The sequence below is a fragment of the Dioscorea cayenensis genome, unplaced genomic scaffold (assembly GCF_009730915.1).
Source record: "Dioscorea cayenensis subsp. rotundata cultivar TDr96_F1 unplaced genomic scaffold, TDr96_F1_v2_PseudoChromosome.rev07_lg8_w22 25.fasta BLBR01000323.1, whole genome shotgun sequence".
Lineage (NCBI taxonomy): Eukaryota > Viridiplantae > Streptophyta > Magnoliopsida > Dioscoreales > Dioscoreaceae > Dioscorea > Dioscorea cayenensis.
In genome coordinates, this window is record NW_024086714.1 from 93,455 (window position 1) to 113,226 (window position 19,772).

Here is a 19,772-nt window from a genome sequence, read left to right on the forward strand (position 1 = left end):
AGCTCTATTGGCGACCCGTGTACCAATAGACCCGAAGGTCATTGGCGATATTTTTGCTTCATTAACTTGGGGTTTGCATGCTTTGCTGAGTTTATTTGGAGCATTTGTGCAAATGCTTGAATTATAAATTTATAATAAGTGAAAGATGGAAAAGATTTTAAGTAGCTTTTATTCTTGAGTTTAAAGTTTAAGGTGGGATTTTTTTTTTTTTGGTATAATTATACTTCAATTGATACATCCCCTGGAATTAGATATCCTTTGCGGTGGTTAATTTGTTAAATTTTGAGCTATTTTGGATTGTGTTTGAAAATTTAAAAAACTATGTGGGATTATATCTTTGTTTTATGATTTTATCTTTTGATTGTGATAATTTGAAATATTTTTATCTTATTAAATATTTTTTTCATATTGTTAGTTTAATATATATTATTGAATTATCATACAAATATTTATAATTTTATATTATTATTATATATATATATGACATCATCCGGTCCGACCGAAACGGGCCATTCGGACCGATCAACCCATGACCCAAATATGAAGGCGGTTCACTTCCCGGTTCGGTTTTAAAAACATTGGTTATTTCCAATGTTCTTAAAATTGGGGGGATTTATTCTCTTTAGAATGAAAATGACCTTTATACCCTTAATTAGAAAAATCTCACATCTTTCTTTTTCTTTTTCTTTTTCTTTTTCTTTTTTTTCTTTTTCTTTGTTAAATTATAATAATTAGTTGAAATATTTAATTATATTAAATTAAAATTAATAATTAAATATATTGCAAATATTTAATAACAAATTATGTTAATTATATATTATTAAATGTAAACTATTATCTGGTACAATATCATTCTATTTATATAGGGGCATAAGTGTTATTTTACTACATTATTATTTTCACTTATTATAATTAAATATATTAATTAAATATGTAAATTAATTATATGAAGTTTAAATATTTAACTATAATAAATTAAAGTAAATAATTATATTCTAAATATTTAATAATAAATAATGTTAAATATTTATTAATAAATATAATTCATTATCTTATACAAGATGATTTTATTTGCACAAAAGGTATAAATATAATTTTCATTATATTTCTCTTTTCTCTTTCCCTATTCTTATTCCCATTCCTTCTTTTCATTTGTATTGGATTAATGGACCTTAAAACCCTTTTCGTTTAAAAAAAAAATGTAAAGGTGTTTTAAGCCACCCTATTAGTGCCCACAGAAAAGATGTTTTGTAATTTTTTATTTTATTTTAAATACTTGGTTCTAATATTTTTAATTAAAATTTCTTTTGAATTTTTTGAATTTTTTGAATACAAGAAATGCTTTTTTAATAACCCAAGACCTATTCATTTTTTAATCTAAATGTTTTTGAAGTTTGTTAATGCAAGAAACGTTTTTAAGATAACCAATCCCAAATGCAAATCTGCTTAATTTATTGAACAAATAAATAAATAATTGCCTAGAAATACTTCAGAGAACTTTAAAAATACATTGAGCCCTAGATCATCCTATTTAGTTTCAGTCAAGGATGTCATGCTGCTTCTTCAGAGAGATAACTAAATAACAATGACAGTGACTTACAAACCCATATACATCTCAAGCATTTCACCGCTCTAAACAGAACATGAGATGCTACATCAAATAACATGAAAGAAAATGACAAAGACGATGGTTGAACTTTAGAGAATAAATCTACAGAAAAACTCTCAAAGTAATAAATGCCGACAGATTTCAAAAGACTAAAAGAGTGAAAACTCAATTGTTTTCAGCTGCAATCTACAGCCAGACGAGTCACATGCCTCTATTGATGACAAAATAAAAATAAATAACCACTTCGGCATTACTGATGATCAAAGGATATGTCCAGTTTTCACTCCAATTTGGAACAAGGAGTGAAGAACATAGCTGGAATTAGTTTACTTTATTCAAGGGGATTAGGCCAAATAGGAACTATTGGCAAAACTTGATACTGATAGAACATGGATTAAACCAGAAAATGTCAAGTAAACAGATTTAGTTAACATGCGTGACAGCCGCATGAATGGCATCAGCGAGCAGGGGTACTGTTTTAGAGCTCAAACCGGCCATGCTGATCCTCCTGCATAACAAAAGCAACACTTAACATATTATAACACTAAGAAATAGAAGATAATAATCTATAATAACCAGGTTGTAAGGAATTTGTCCATTTTCACCCCTCCCATACCAGGCCTCACGGTTTTGCCCCATAAAAGGTGAGTATCACATATTCAGATCCAAGTCATACTTATATGCGCAAGATCTTTTTCTCCCCTATTCAATGTGGGATTATTTAGTTCATTTCTCCATAAAAATCCTAGTCACAAGCAGAATGAACTGAGGTATCACATAATCACAATTTAACATAATGAAAAATGAGCAAATTTGGCGTTGTGAATTTGGTTGCATCTCAGGCACAGAAAACTCTATAGAATTGTTCAGCATGTTCTATATTTATGTTCCTATAATGCGTGAGTCGTGACAGACAAAAATATGTCCCTCATAAGCTCCAATTTAAAGCATATATGGCATAACTCTTAAGATAAAATATTGGGCGTGATGATGTTTTGCCAAAATACCATCTTGATCCTCTCCTTTCAAAGGAAATAACCAGAACTTTCATTGTCACAAACCTTGTAAGGCAGATAGAGATATTTGTATGCAGCAAGAACCTAAACCATTTCTAACAAACTAAAGGATATAGGCTGTTTAGTTTTGATAGTCTCCATAGTTGAGAAAAATAGCACACTTCTATATTGATATGCTAGAGCAGGTTTAGGAAGATAGAAGAATTTGTACATAAACAAACCAGCAGTCTTCAAAAGATATGGCTATGAATTCCTCAAGGGGAAAAAGCAAATGACTATGCATATTGGAAAGCAGCAGTGAAATCCAAAGATCAATTAGTTTCTATCCCCAAGAGCAATCAAAGATCGTGTTAATAGTGATGCTACAAATGTTATATGACAAAAAAAAGTTTTATCAATTGATAAAGTTAATCTTTACCCGTCAGATGTCATGTAAATGTGGTACTCCTTGGTCATAAAGGCAACTTGCTCGGTGTTTAGCCCTGTGAAAGTAAACATCCCGATTTGTTTAACGATATGAGTCCAGTCCCTTGGTGTTCCTGTAGAATCTCAAAGATAGAATGCAAGTGTTAATTTATATGTTATGGTGGAAAGAACAACCGGTTATTTGGTTTTATTGATTTTAACATGTTTAACTAGTAAATAGTAATGAGAAATCCCAGATAAGTTCGCCTGCGGAAGCAGCTATTGCATACATAAATAATGAGACTGAGAGAACTTCATAGAATTGCTATTCTTGCATTTACAGGTAAAACATGGTGTGTTCCATGGTTATAAACAAAACACAGTCTATCTACAATTTCACTCAAGCCAAAACTGCAAATCATTTACGAAGAAGATGCAAAGAGAATCTCATATCTTCAACAATTTAAGATTTTAATCACAACTCATTTTTGGATTCATAAGCTAAAGTTTTATTCATTAACAACCACCAAATTCACGCTATGTTCATCAATCTATTAAATGAATGAAGACAGCTTAATCCTAATGGTAAAGAAACTTACCAATTTACGTATTTTCAGACACCTGCATATAAACACTCATAAACAAAAAAAGAATGTAAACCAATTCATGTACCTCTTTCACGCAAGGCTTCAAACAGCTGATGGCGCATGCTGATTATACGGTCAGCCATGGCTTTCAACTCAATAGTCCACTCATTGTACATTTCACTACACAAAATTAGATTTAATGAAAGCTGGTACGAGTAAATTGGCAAATTCAAATCACAAAGGCAGAAGCTAGCATGCATTCATGATAGTCTATCACATACCACAAAAAATCTTAATGGGAAAAAAATATCTAGCCTTTGTCTTGAGGGTAATAATGGCTCAAAAGAAATAATCTCCATTAAATAGCTGTAAAATAAGCAACAGAAACCAGAAACATTTTCCCTTCTTCACTTTTTCAGTCAATATGTACAGGCCATATTATCACAAAAATTAAAAATCATTCTACCATGAAATAAATGAAACTTAGAACTTGATAAGGTTTTCAACACCAAAATAATAATTAGCTCATGCTTCCTATATTCCAAGACAAGCAATTATGAACCAGCAGCCATCAATAAAGGCATGAGTTAGAGGCTTACAGGAAGATAGAATTCTATAATATGAAGGGTTTCACCAAAATTGATCTGGATTAGTCTGATTAGCTAAGAATCTAAGTGAATTTTTAGTTCAGGGGCAAATTTGATACCTGTCTTTAAGAATAGTGGCCACAATAGATGCACCATGAATGGGGGGACTGGAATACATGGGTCTGATGACAAGTTTCAACTGAGATTCAACCTTTGCAGCTACATCAGCAGTTTTGCAAACCTTTAAAAACATCAAGTCATATGAAAGACGAAACAAATTAGATAAAATGAACTGCTAGAATGAAATCCTAACTACCTTGGGATATATGATGGGTAGAAAAACCTTTCAAAGCATAACACTTTCCAAAACAGTTAAAATATCTCATGACTGTTAGACCACTCACATGAAAAGAACTATGCATTTGATTCCCTTGTGATTAAAGTATTTATGGTTTTTTTTTGCAGATCCAAAGCTACAAAGGATCAAACCAATAGTACAGAATCAATGTTGCAATGAAACTGGTTGTAATCTATTAATCCAAAATTCTGAATGGTAAATAAATTTCCAAGAATATAAACATTCAAAAATTTGTGAATCAACATGTACTGTGACAAAAGGGGGTAAAGCAAGTTTTAAAGAAACAAAAAAGAAAAAATCCATTTTTGGTTTAATATACAATTTCTACATAAATGCATAATGAATGGATATTAATTGATTTCCTTTCAAAAATTCAGTGGTAGCAAATGTTCTTTTTATACCCATGAAACCAATTGCAACTAGCAAACATATACAATTCTTACAATGCTAAGGGCTCCAACACGCTCCCCATACAAACCCATGTTTTTTGCATAACTTTGGGCAGCTAGCAATTCACCACCATCTGCAGCAAACAGGCGAATAGGCTGTGCATCTGCATCCAAGTTGCCACTAGCAAATCCCTGAATTGGAAAAAGGCTCGTCAGTGACATAAAGAGAAAAGAACAAATAATCAAAGAAAAACATGAAATATTCTGAAGGAAATAGACTATCCATTTAACGAAATGGAATAAAGAATAAATGCTGCAATGCCTCAAAACATTACTTTCTCCAATATAAAATTCATGGGCAACACCTTTCACCAAAACAAACAGTTCTGGCCCCATTCGTAGTTGATGCCATTAATTTAAGGTGAATCTTATGGGACATAAACAATGCTAGTAAAGCAATGATGATGTGAAGGCACACACCAAGATGATTTGAAGAACATATTTTTTCTTTAATGAAACAACAAAAATTTTAATTCCTTGGATTTCCAGATTTACCTGATAAGCACTATCAAAGAAAGGAAGTAATGCTTTTGATCTCATCAACTGCCTAATCTGTTCCCACTGCTCAACTGTTGGATCTACACCAGTTGGGTTATGTGCACAAGCATGAAGGAGCACCACTGCTCCCGATGGAGCTGAGCTGAGGTCTTCTACCAAACCTTTGAAGCAGCCAACAGCATCAAAATTTAGGGACACAATTATACAAAAAGAAATAAGGGAAGAATAAAGGGAAAGTTGCTGATTCAAGAACCAAGGCGAAAAATAGTCTTAAAGAGAGTTAAGACTAAAAATTGTAAGGTATTCCCAATGGCATCTTACATTGAATGAGGAAGAAATACGGAAAGGTTAACCTTATGAAATCTTTTGCAGTGGCTCTCATTATACTTGCTATGAAGATTGAATGCAGAATTTTGGCAGAAAAACTAGGAAAGGAAAACTTTGTACCTTGAAAGTTCAAGCCCCGAGTTGCTGGATCATAATAACGATAAGTCTTTACAAACAACCCTGATAATGCAAAAACTTTGGGATGGTTTCCCCAAGTTGGTTGTGGGATGTAAATAGTGCGCTGAAAAATAAAACCATGTTTTTGAGTCATTGAAGTACTCAGTCTACTTGGATTATAAAAATAATGTTGACAAAAAGACTGAACACCTTACTTGCTGGTAATGTCTGGCAAGAAACTCAGATCCAACTCTCAAGGAGCCAGTGCCTGATAGGCATTGTACAGTTGTCACCCTCTTTTCTTGAATAGCGGTACTATTTCCATGAAAAAGGCAGCAAGAAAAAAGAAGATAAAGTGAGGAACAGCCAATGGAACAAGAATATGGAAAGAATGAATCAAGAACATATGCATTTGATGTGATGATAACAAATGTGATAACTGTTGGAAATATAGTCCCACATCGGTTATGTGATAGAAGTGTAATGGGTTTATATATAGGTATAGGGGTTGAGCCACTAAGTCTCAAAACTTAGTGGCTCAACCCCTATACCTATATATGAGACTTAGTGGCTCAAACTCTATACCTATATATAAACCCATTACACTTCTATCACACAACTGATGTAGGACTATAGTTTCAACATCCTCCCCTCAAGTTCAATTGGGTCATTTTTTTTTTTTTAATTAGTTTGAACTTGCTCAAACTTGTACACTAGAGGTCTATTTTTACCAGGACTTGTACACTACTATGTATCTCAGAGGTACTACACACATGGATTTGTACACTACTTGTGTCTCAGAGGTCTTACTCACATGGACTTGTACATTACTTGTGTCTCAGAGGTCCTATATCTTTTTTTTTAATATATATATTGGCCTCCACTATATTTCTCTAATACCATGTTAGATTTTATATTTTTATACTGGTGAGCCCTATATGGTTGCTACATAAGCTTAGGGTTTGCTGGCTTGATTTGCCAAGCTATCAATCTCTCTCTCACTGTACTGATAGCATGAAATTTATGCACATATTGTTTTCAAATTAAAGATTTGTGCGGTATTAGTTGTCTCCCTCTAACCATATTTTCTTTCACTAGCTAACGTTTTAAGTGCTAATCATATGCGTTCTAACTAAATATTTTACGTAAATTGAAAGATTGATCAGATATTCGAAACCTATGCTTTCAGGATTTTATTGTTCGAAGTGGTAATGTTTAAATGGTCGGTTTCAAAATCCATTGAATGTGACTGTAGGGTTTAGGTTTCTTTTCTTGAATGCTTATTTATTTAGCCCTAAGGCCAAAGCATTTGTCAAAATTGCCTGTGGTTGCCATGCCAACATCCTTGTAAAGGAGGTGAAAAGGAGAAGGTTAGACCCTCTTTCACCCAAACTCTCCCTCCACTACTTTCTCCTTTTTTCTATGTTCTCATTTTCTCTTCTCCGCATCCGGCATTTTCTCCACTTCATTTAAGTCTGATCTTCCATCTGATGATTTCCCAACACTCTTAAGCAAATAATTTTTTTTATCAACTCTGGTTGTTATTATTTGTTAAGACTATATTTGAAGAATGATGGACTTTATAAGCTTGAATTTGTTCAAGTATATTGAAATTATTTCAAAACTTTTTGAGAATAAGTCACTAAGACTAGAAAAATAAAAAAACATAACCCCAAAAAATCTACAGAAAGTTGTTGAAAATACCCAAAATTATTAAAAAGTATCAAAATACTTGAAATAGGGGAAACCTAAGGTTAGAATTTTTGCCAAAAAGGTTATGAACAGTTGCATAAACTAGAAACAATAAAATTGGTCAAAAAACTTAAAAACATATAACACACAACTTGTATTCGAAATTATAATGAAAGCATAAAAATTAGTTATTTAGTTTTGCATATGTGCCCCTACGAATTTTAAATAAGTCCTTGTGATTTTTACAAACAGGTACAAGAATTTTTTGCAGGAATTTTATATATCAAGCCCTAGTTGACTTTAAAGAGGGAGAGGTAGAATGGAAGGTACGATATTGGTGAGTGGAGTGTATTTCATGGATACAATTTTTTTTTTTAGGAGTATAAAGTAAAAGATAATTTTTTTAGGATTATACATTGCTTCGTGGTTATTGAGGGCATTACAAAAAATAAAAAAACATTGAAATAAGACCCCATTAGCATACTGACAAAACCTGAACATGGCGAGTTTGAAAAACTACCTATTGCATAGAACAAAAACTCATGTTTGGTCAAGTCAACATAATTCAAAATAAATTACCAATTATCAGCTGCGATGCTTATTTTTATTTCACAATCACTCCTTTCTAAGTGGCAATTTTCCAAGCAAGATGATTGAACACAAGTAAATCACTTGGTTAGACATTCTACCTTTGGACACCCTCTGTGATGAGTGCCAAAATAGTAATATCTTACAGTAGAGTACCATTTCTTCTATTTTTGAAGACAGTTTTACATTCTCAATCATGAATTAAATAGCATTCTGAAAGAAAATAATATGACCATGATCCAAATGTATTTACATATAAAATGATAAACTTCTAATGTTTTATGGAGTTACCTGTCATCACCAAAGATTAGTTTAGCACTCAGTTTATTAAAATCTGCCAAGCCAGTAATTGGGAGATATTCTTTGACACGAGAACTGTAAAACATGCACCACAAAAGTAAATAATCAAATTGAAAATGCAGCATAAAGACCAAAGTTACTTATCCATGAAGCACATATATTTTTTAAAACCATCATATAAAAGAGAGAAAATACCTAGTCAACTTTCAAGGAAAATTTTGAAAATGGATAAGCATTAGTTACACCAAAAAGCCCACCTACTAGCCAGACAATCATAAAATATCTATAGACATTTCGTTTTGGCTTTATTGAAATAAGATATTGTTTCTCAGAACGCAGTCTTATGCAGTAGGGTTCACAAACAAATCTCAATATATATATATATATATAACAGCAATTTGACGCAGAGGTCCCCAAATGACCAAATGAAAGAAACATCACAAACCATGCGGATTGGGCCCACTACAGCATAGCAATAAATATTAAAGAAAAGAAGAAGAAGAATAAAAAACTTCAACATGAAATGTTTTTCACGAAAAGATCAAAATGGGGAAAAACCAAACAAAACAAAAAAAAAAGGGCAAATTATGCTTTTGAATTTAATAACAGAAAAGAAAAAAACAGCTTTTCAATTTCTATATCGCAAATGCAGTCACTAGAAACAGCAATTTGACCCAGAGGTCCCCAAATGAAAAAAATCAAAGCATGCAAGAGAAAGAAACATCACAAACCATGCGGATTGGCCCATTCCAACATAGCAATAAAGATTAAAAAAAAGAAAAAGAAAAAGAAAAAGAAACCAGAATATTGACATGATTTTATTTTATTTTTTTAAGGAAAATATCAAAATGGAGAAGAACCAAAACAAATTGGCAAATTATGCTATTGAATTAATCAGAGACAAAAAAAAACCACAATTTTTCTATTTCAATATTACAAATGCTGTCACTAAAAACTATATCGCAAAAATCATACCTATCATTCACCAGCATCTGCTCGGCTCGCCTGACCACATTCAGAACAAGCGGTTTCCCTTCCTATGAATTTTCAAGCATTCCAAAAACAATAAAACAGCCCATCAAAACAATCAGAAATAAAATCACAATCCAAAAAACAAGCGCAACAACATCGCTAAATCCTCAGAAATTTCACCTCAGTCCGATACGCCCCAACACCCAAATTCACCTTCATCGGACACGGATCCTTGTTGAACGCCACGGTGACCTAATCAAACAATACAAATCACACCAAAATCATGAGAAAAAAATATTAAAAAAAACCACAAAAAACACTGATTCGAGATCCTTTCGGTCCTCACACCAAGGATCGGGTCCTCAGGGGCCTGGACTACGTCGGCAAAGACAGAGACGCCATTGGAACCAGAGGTCGGGACGGGGCCGAGCATCTCATCGGGGATCGTGGACGCCATGAGAGGGAGGAGGAGATCACCAGTGGATTCTCAGTCAGGTGCTGCGAAAGCCGTTAAAATGTGTGCGTGGTGCGCATTGTAGCGTTTTCCATATTTTCTTAGTTAAATTTCGGAGTATCGTGCGCTGGTTTCAGTGGGCGGAGAGTTGTTAGGCCCTGGATTCTGTGGGCTTTGGGGTGAGTTCTGTGGGTCAGCATATTTCTTTATTTTATTTTATTTTATAAATTATTGAAATTAGTGAAATTGGAAATGTATAGAAAGAATCGTTCTAATATTCGGGATAAACAATTGATTTTATGATATACTTTGTATCGGAATTAATACCTTAATTCAGACAGATGCATCGAAGTTTTTTTTTATTATTATATTGTACACTGTATACTGTATAATATTATAATTTATATTATAATAATTATTTTCATATTCTACATATTTAAAATAGTGTACAATTAAACAAACGAAAAATATAAACCAATTTATACTTTGGCCACAATGTGCACCAAAATTTTTGACTCAGTGAAGTAAATTGGATCATAACCATTAGAGTTGTGGGCCTAAGGGGAGTTTAAATTACAATAATGGTTCTCCTAGCTATTCGAGAAAATAATTATTTACATATTTTTATCCCCATGTTTAAATGGGTTTTTAGAGAAGAAATCGATCCCCTGTAAAGTTATCACAAGCCCCACCACAATTAAACTTCATTCCCCCATGGTGGGGGAATACCTATTCTTTAGGGCTAAAATAACTCTTTTACCCTTACAAAAAGAAAGACATCAATAAAATCCCCAATAATTGAAACCCTAGCTAACAAATATAGAAGAGTTCTTTCTTAAGTGATCAACTCCATCTCTGTGACCTCCTCATTGTTATCATTGTCATCACTGAAGCTTGCTTTTCCGCCATCGCCATCGACAGTGTTATCGAGCTTGCTGGAGATTTCAACAAGAACTCATAAGGTTTGAATCTCTGATTTCTAACATTGGGTGTGTGTTTGTGCTGCAATGCACTTTGTTTGATTTTTGCCTTTTCTTTTTATCAATGAGAAATTAGTCAGTAGATTGAATAGATTCCTAGTATCTCCCTGATTTTTTTTGGCTTTATTAGCTTATTTGTTTGTCTTGGTTGTTATTCGGAACAGTTGGACACATTTGGATGCATATCACAATGAGTAGGGAAAATCATATTTTGTAAGAAAATTGGGATTTCATGTAAATTTTAGGTATTGGAGGATTCTATTCCTATCTTATTTCCATCAATTCAAGAAAATTTTGTTTTTGGGATTCATTTATTAGAGTCCATGTTTGGTTGTTGGTCTCTTGGATATGGAATTGGCTGTGAATAGTTTTAGATTTTGAAAAGAGAAAGGGAAAGAGACTCTCTATCCCTCTTGTCCTTCCCAAGTTGTTGTCACATGTCTTCTTCATTCTTTTTTTCGGGGTAAAAAAAAAAATCATGTGTCATTTTTAGACTATTCAAAGGCTCAAAGAAGCTTGAAACCATTGAAGCTTGGTTAATAAGTTCAGTGCAACATTTCTTGGGAAAAAAATAATAAGTGGATCTTGGATTTAAACTAGGTGTTTTGTGTATCATAATTTGTATGATACACTTATGAAGAAATTTCATGGTATCAGAATGTGCATGTGTTTTGTGTTTTGTGTGTTCTAGGCTCAACAAAGGTAATAGAGTAAAATAGGATGGCCAATTTGGACTCTCATTTGAATCTGAATATAGAATGGAAACAAATACATGGTTTTCCTTGTATATGTATTGGCCATGTATTGATAATGGTGAAAACATCAATATGATAATGAGAGGAAAATGGAAAACATATGCATTTTTATTGAACTCTATCTACATGCATACATATCTATGTGTGCATTCAGTGTTAGACATAACTACGTTTCATAAAGTTGGCATATATACCTATTATTTCATATATCCTACCCATTTCCAGCCACTTTCTTCATTGCCCAATCCCTTCCATTCCCATTACGGTAATCCAAACGCACCCTAATGGCTATGGCTTTAATGGTTATATAATAAAGCCGAATATTGATACAAATGATTTAAATTGGTTGTCATGAGTTGTGGCTTCTCAACAATCTACAAATTCCTCAATTAAAAAAATATTTAAGATTTATATTGAATCTGCATTAAAGATAAATTAGATTTTTTTTCTTTATTAAATAAACCATTAAATGCTTTGATTAAACCCTACAATTTATTACCTCTTCCATATATATGCCATGGCGTATCTTATTCTTTGAAAAAAAAAAAGGACCAAGACTATGTAATGTTATTTTTTTCTTGAAAAGAGGAATCAATTCAATTGAAAAGAAAGAAAGAAAGAAACACAGATTAATTATATGAGGTTTAATCTTTTTTCTTTCTCTTTTGGAATTTAAATTTTATCTTTTTTTTTAATAAAATGTTTGCTTGATATATATAAAATAAATAATAAAAAAAATTGTTAAACTACAATCGTTTTACGGTAATCCAAACGCACCCTAATGGCTATGGCTTTAATGGTTATATAATAAAGCCGAATATTGATACAAATGATTTAAATATATCTTGGTTGTCATGAGTTGTGGCTTCTCAACAATCTACAAATTCCTCAATTAAAAAAATATTTAAGATTTATATTGAATCTGCATTAAAGATAAATTAGATTTTTTTTTCTTTATTAAATAAACCATTAAATGCTTTGATTAAACCCTACAATTTATTACCTCTTCCATATATATGTCATGGCGTATCTTATTCTTTGAAAAAAAAAGGACCAAGAATATGTAACGTTATTTTTTTCTTGAAAAGAGGAATCAATTCAATTGAAAAGAAAGAAAGAAAGAAACACAGATTAATTATATGAGGTTTAATCTTTTGGAATTTAAATTTTATCTTTTTTTTAATAAAATGTTTGCTTCATATAATAAAATAAATAATAAAAAAAATTGTTAAACTACAATCGTTTTACAATCCATAAAAACATATTAACAATGAACTAACTGCAAAAAAATAATGCCACCTAAATTCCATCTAGAATAGCTATCTATGCATGCATTTTATCTATTTTTTCTAGTTAGCGGTTTATTCCCCTCCCACATATTTTTTTAATATTCACATATATATTTTTTTAAGATAGATAAAGAAAATGAAGATTCATTCTTTGGTATAGATAAGTCCGAAAACAAGATGATGGCTAAGGAGAAGATAAGAATGAAAATGCTACTAAAGCTATTGCTGGTCAAGAAGAGATTTCTCTTAAGCCACATGTTGCATGGTTTTTGATTCTATGGATGAGACTTGTGAGTACTATAATCACTATGTATACCAAAAGGGTTTTATGTCAAAAAAGAAGCAATAAAAAAAAGTCAGAAAAAGAGGATAGCGTTATTAAGCGATGCGTATAATACTCTAAAAAGGGGTTTAATCCTCCAAATGGTCTCTCTAAGTAGCACATGTTGTCCTTTAGTCTCTCTATTCTAATATGTTTGAATTGTTTCCCTCTATTATTTAAATTTAGCAAAACTAGTCCAAAAACTAGTAGCGTTAGATTTCTCACCTACTATTGCTGATGTGACTTTTCAATTTAAATATTGTTAAAAGAATATTGAAAAGATTAAAAAAATATTAAATGGATACTTTACATTTTATATTTGGATTTGAATGTTAAACTCAGATCCACTGAAGTCCTACCTACATGCACTTGACTCTTCCTCCTCAAGCCTCGGTCTTACTCCTATTCGAGATCCACCATCCTCCTTTTCTCCTATGACCACCGAAGTTCCACCTTCATCCACCATCAAGTCCCCCTCCTCCATGCTATATAGCCTGATTTTTATAAAACCAGAAGTCTCAGAAGTCTTGGTAAAGGTCTCCAGTCATTGCTTCTTAGCCCAACAAGTCCCCCTTGTCATGTGGCCGAGCAAGCGGTGAATGTTTGGCATTTCTTTTGAGGTGATGCATGGAATGCAATATGGGATTTTTTTTCTCTCAAATATTATAGCTTCTAGTTTAGGGAGAGAATTGGCGTATAACAAGTCAAATTATCAAACTTTGTGTACAATAGAGCAAATTTTTAATTGCGAAGATATATGACAATCGATCAAATATATAATGGCATGTTAGAAGTGATAACAAACCCATGTAGTCCTTATTTCTATTATGAAGAGCAAAAATAGGAACATATCCTTAAGGGAAATAAAAAGTATACCCGCTCCCATGATGCATGTTATGTCTACAAGTGTACAAGCCATATTAAATAATAAAGTGTCTGATAAACACAAGATTATTGATCCAACAATGACATAAAGTACTAGTACTAGCTATTCTTCTATTATCTAATTGTCAAAAGATGAAGATAATGAACACAAACAAAAGTGGATCAAAAAGCTATAAAAGCAATGTAAATTGGCAAGAGAAAAGTCAATCATGAAATGGAGGTATCGAGACAATCAATCCCCATATAATGTTCAGTGAAGTGCTAGACTAGGTTATTAAACTACAACTGAGTCAATTAGACTGCAGTGTTCATAAATTATACTCACCCTTTACTTAAGTCGAAAGAACAACTAATCCCCTACCAAGCTAGGTTGAAGTCTCTTCCTAATCTAAACACCATATGATTACATTAGCACTCTATGAACCCCATAAATAAGGATTAACTGAACTTCCTAAATTACACTAATCTCCTAAAAAGCCCTAAATTGAGATCTCTCTCTTATCTGAGTCTCTATGATTTCTTGAACACTTAATAAAATATGGAGGTAAGGTAATATTAATCGGGAGAATTGAGACAGTCAACCCTCCACCTACTAGGTCTATGTATATGGATGCTCAATTCCCTTCAACTGTGGTAGATCTATGTATAGTGATTGTTCGATTCCCTACACATATATCAAGCATAAACTCAAGATCTCACTATAAGAAAATCATGGTATTCAAACACACAATTGAATCACAATTAAAATGAACTCAAATATATAGGCGATATCTGATGCCAAATACAAAATCACATCATAAGGCTCAGTAATATCCAAATACCTGATGAGGCATGCAAGCTAGCCAAAATAGATGCAAGTACAAGTGTTGTGTCAAGTATTGAAAGTGTACATAAAAGTAAAGTCAACCCCACAAGGAAATTTTGTACTATATGTTAACTTTTTCTCTATTATCTAGATGATCAAATGTAGTTCAAATTTTTAATAGAGAAAAAGTTAATATATTAACTAAGATGTAGAATATGCTTCCAAGAAAAGAAAATATAATCAAGTAAAGATCAATGATACGTCCGTATATGCGTGTAAACCGCAAGTGCACGGGTGTCGAAGTAATAATCCTAGATGAGTGGGTATCGTATCCACAGAGAGTAGGGGATAAAGACACTTAAGTTGTTTCTTAACTAATGTGGAAGATGAATAGTGATAATTGTGACAAAATATGAAATAACGAGAATAAAAACAACAAGATAGAGGGCACAAGTAAAGGAGAAGGTAAGGCAATCGATAAAGATGGGGTACCCGGATATTGATCCGCCTAGAACAATCGTTTCAAGTGCAAGAACCCTCTATTATACTTCCTAATTGATGCAACAATGAGTCGTGGAAATCCTTAATTACATGATCCCAAATCTAAGGTCAACCATGCCTAACTCTATATATGTCCCGGAGGAGAGATTGAATAACCTTTCAACCTCGCACTCGCATAGAATTGCAATGAGCTCTAGGGATTCTAAGTGATAAACTCTATTCTGATGTATAGACCTAACCCTTTGGTCCAGGTGGAAGATCCCTAGCCACAATTAAGCCCTATGTGCTAAAATCACTTCAACGCTTCACTATGTTGCACTGGCAACTAAGCCCCAGCGGAAGGTCATCCCTTAGCCCATTTACTCTACTATGGCTACAAAGAACTCTTGGAACGTGGAGGCAGGATAGATCACACCGGAGGGGAAAGGGGACGCTCCGCTATCTCTCGACTCACCCTCTCAACCCTCTCCAATCTAGCTTTGTCTAACTCTCATGGTGTGTCACTCACTCACAAGAGTTACCAAGAAGAACTCTCAACCCTAGTGTCACTCTAGGGGAGTATTCATACAATCAAGTCTCCAAGATTGGAACTCACAATAAACATCAATTAATTGAAAGCATAATAAAGAGATTCAATGAAACGAATACATCCTAGGGTTCACAAGTATCCAAGTACCCACTAGGAGTTTAGCTCTCCATGGAGCTAGATACAATCAATGAAATTGAATGTAAAAATAAAGCGTCCATGGAAAACCCCCTCGATAGTCGTGACGATGGTCTTGTGGAGAGTCCTCTACTCATTGCAAGGGTCCCTTTGTCCGGCCTAGGATACATCTCGCCGAATCGGTGCCGACGAAAGCTCTCCCACTAACCTTCTTCCAAATGGCGCACGATGTCGGAGCCATAGAACCTCTCCAAAGCCCTAGCCAATACCTCTCAAAACCCTAGCCGTCACCCTCTCTCAAGTTGGGGAAAAGATGGAGAAAAGAATAGGGGAACAGATAGAGAAATCGGGGCTGAATCACAGCTTTTAAAGGGCTGGAATCGGGCATCCACACGGCCCTGTGGATGTTCCACATGCCCCTGTGGAATTTTCACACGGGAGTGTGGAATTTCCACATGCCCGTGTGGATTCTCTGAACTTCTGATTTTCTGCGGGCTGTGAACAGTAACTGATACAGTAAATTTCTACAATGATTTGCTACAGTACTCCCACCAAAAAACAATCCCGAATCCATTTTTCATCGAGGCAACAAAAACGGGCACACGTTTATGCCGTATATCACATCGCTTCTTCAATAAATGTTTTCATTGGTGAAGATCTTGCTATCAATGCACAAGTCGGGATACGCAAATGTGACTGCCCTTGTGCCCCTCCAAATCATTGTAATTGCTTAAATACATGGAGGTTGGCACACATTCACGTATCTTTGAGCCCAACTTGTGTTTTCGCGTTTGTTCCTTCCAAGATTTCATCAAATAGTGCATTCGCGATCTACTTTTGGCTTCTTTTCTTAAAACATAGCTTCACAACCCTACTAGCACAAAAGAACACAAATACACATGTATTAGCGCTTAAACCTGATAAAAGTAATGCTCATTGTAAGGAAAGAACACTTCGCATTCTTAACACACAAACACTTATCAATCAACATGATAAGAGTGGTGCTTGGACATGATTTCCCTTGGTTGTGAAGAGTTAAGACTCCAACTTTTATAGATTCTTGAACCTAATTCATCCAGTTCATTAGACTGTGGAGGCTCTTTACATAAACTAGACTTTATCTCTAAGTGACTAGTGCTTGAACATGGTAGGGCAGATATTTCGCATGTTCTTTCCGTGAATGCATTTTAATTTTGCGATCCTCTCTATTGGATCACCCTAGTAGGGAAAGTTCTTGTCATCCTAGCTATGAGAAATGAATTTAAACTCTTTCAATTGTGGGAGATCATTCACACACTCAAGCTCTTGTTAACTAAGCATGTGATTAATGATAGGGCTTGGGCTCTCGCTAACTAAATTTGTAGATCAAGCATTACTACAATTGAATCTCAATATCAAAATAAATTAGATCAATAGAAAAGAAGTCAAGACAACATATTATGGCTAAGTTCCATCAAATCTAAGCACCAAGAAAGTGATTAGCTATTCATAAATGAAAGTATAATACAAAATATGATTAAAATACAAAAGAATAAGAGTTTCAATAAGAACTCCCTCAAATTCATGAAGAACTAGACCTTATCTCTAAGTGACTAGTTCTTAAACATGGTAGGGCAGATATTTCACACATTCCCTCCGTGAATGTATTTTAATTTTGTGATCCTCTCTCTACTAGGCCACCCTAGTCGGGAAAGTTCTTGTTATCCTAGCTATAAGAAATGAATTTGATAAGTGTCTAAATATACGTATTTTAGTATATATATTTGTTACCTCTAGCATGTATTTTCATTGGAATTGATGCCCGTTTTGTGCTTAATCGTATGTTATTTGCTTTGCAGGTTACGGGAACGCCATGGAAGACACGAAGATATGATTTGGGCGAAAAGAGAAGAAAACCAGGTCGCGGTACTGTAGCATAGGAAATGTAGTACTGTAGCAGCGGCACTGTAGCACATGGAGAGTTTCGAGTCAGGAATTGAATCACGGCATACGGCCTCAATGCTGCCCGGTATAGAGCCCGGGATGATTACTGTAGCCAATAAAGAGAACAAGTTTTGCTTGAAGGTATACTGGCTCAATGAGGTGCTCATTGAGCCAGTATAGATACTATTCTGAGTGCATTTGTGGAGTTTGCCTACCCTAAACAGTGTCAATGAGGAGCTCTATGAGGACCTCATAGAGCCAGTATACCACCTGAATGAGGTCCTCATAGAGAGGAGTATACCACCCGGGATTGAACTCATAAAGAGTGGTATACCACTTGGGATGGAGGCCATTTTGGGAGAGGATGAGTGATATATAGGGGGACTTTTGGACGGGATTAGGGAGGAAGAGGAGAGACTTTGGAGGATCCTTGGCAGGCAGCACTTGGGAAGAAGAGGAGAAAGGAGGAGATTATTTTGAAGAGTGTTTTGGCTTGAGGCTTGGGAAGATCAAGGGGTAGATCTCAAGGGGAAAGCTTCATCATCAAAGGAGGAGGAGTATTCGGCTTTCCTTGGCTTCTTCATCATCATTCGGACTAGGGAGTGTCATTTATGCATTTACTTCTTGTTTTTGTTGAGATTGATATGCTTGTTTGTATGATGGCACACTAGACCCCTAAGGCCACCGGATGTAGGTGAACCTTGGGGGGTTCATCATGTATTTTGGATGCTACATTTACATTTGGAGTGCATTGGTGTGATTTATGGTTTGGTTCATTGTGTTTCATGCCTAGAACTATTATGTGGAGAAATCCTTAGTTCTTGTTTGAGTTGTATACGTAGATGTGACCTACTCGCGTGTACTAGATCGTTAATGAACTAAAAGGGGTAATCTTTGACCAACATGCCAAGAAATTGGATGTAGGTAGCCCCTCCGAACCATGAGGATAAACTTAGGTTAAGTGCATCCTTATCGCGTGATCTCCTTGTACTCATTGCAATCGTAGGAATATGATTAAGGAGAGATCCTTGTCATCATTTGTACCGGATTAGGGTTTAGCCGCCGAGAAATTGGGGTTGAACTAATTTTGAGGTCCATCGGTCTAAATCACCCTTGCCATTTATTTTTATGCATCCTTATATCATGATGACCCCTCTTGGGAATCCTCATCCCTAGGCCTATTCTTAGCATCATTGCTCTTGTGATTTTCTTGCTTGCCTTGGAATTACTATAACTGTACGTGTTTTATTTACATTCTTGCTCGTATTAGAGTAGTATACCATGCTTAAGTTGTAAGGTTAGAAAGTGAGTGATGGAGGAGTAATAGGAGCTCCTTAGCCCCGTGGAATACGATCCTTGGGCTTTTGCACAAGGTATTACTTGGCGACCCCGTACACTTGCGGGTGATCAACCAGAATTCAAACTCTTTCGATTGAGGGAGATCATTGACACACTCGAGCTCTCGCTAACTAAGCAAGTGAACAATCATAGGCTTGGGCTCTCTCTAACTAAATTTGTAAATCAAGCATTGCTACAATTGAATATCAATATCAAAATCAATTAGATCAATAGAAAAAAAGTCAAGAAAACATATTACAACTAAGTTGCATAAAATCCAAGCACCAAGAAAGTGTTTAGCTACTCATGGATGAAAGTATACTACAAATTTAAATCAAAATAGAAAAGAAT

General features: G+C 34.3%; 1 protein-coding gene across 1 annotated transcript; it reads right to left on the reverse strand.

Annotated features, from left to right (window-relative positions):
- Positions 1 to 1,767: 1,767 nt before the first annotated feature.
- LOC120254052 (aspartate aminotransferase, cytoplasmic-like) lies at positions 1,768 to 10,062 on the reverse strand. The gene is made up of 12 exons (XM_039262202.1): positions 9,852 to 10,062; positions 9,686 to 9,757; positions 9,509 to 9,570; positions 8,525 to 8,608; positions 6,169 to 6,268; positions 5,957 to 6,077; positions 5,507 to 5,670; positions 5,006 to 5,143; positions 4,324 to 4,445; positions 3,703 to 3,797; positions 3,044 to 3,164; positions 1,768 to 2,117 (listed from the first exon to the last, which is right to left on the reverse strand). Exons 1-12 carry the CDS (start codon positions 9,960 to 9,962, stop codon positions 2,033 to 2,035), a joined length of 1,275 nt encoding a protein of 424 aa, XP_039118136.1. The 5' UTR covers positions 9,963 to 10,062; the 3' UTR covers positions 1,768 to 2,032.
- Between the last annotated feature and the right edge of the window lie 9,710 nt (positions 10,063 to 19,772).

Excerpts from the sequence above, each read along its gene's own strand:
- LOC120254052 (XM_039262202.1), bottom strand. The coding sequence starts at position 9,962 with ATGGCGTCCACGATCCCCGATGAGATGCTCGGCCCCGTCCCGACCTCT. Across the intron at positions 8,609-9,508 it reads CAGATGCTGGTGAATGATAG|TTCTCGTGTCAAAGAATATC; the intron begins GTATGATTTTTG and ends CATGTTTTACAG. Across the intron at positions 5,671-5,956 it reads TCGGGGCTTGAACTTTCAAG|GTTTGGTAGAAGACCTCAGC; the intron begins GTACAAAGTTTT and ends GCTGCTTCAAAG.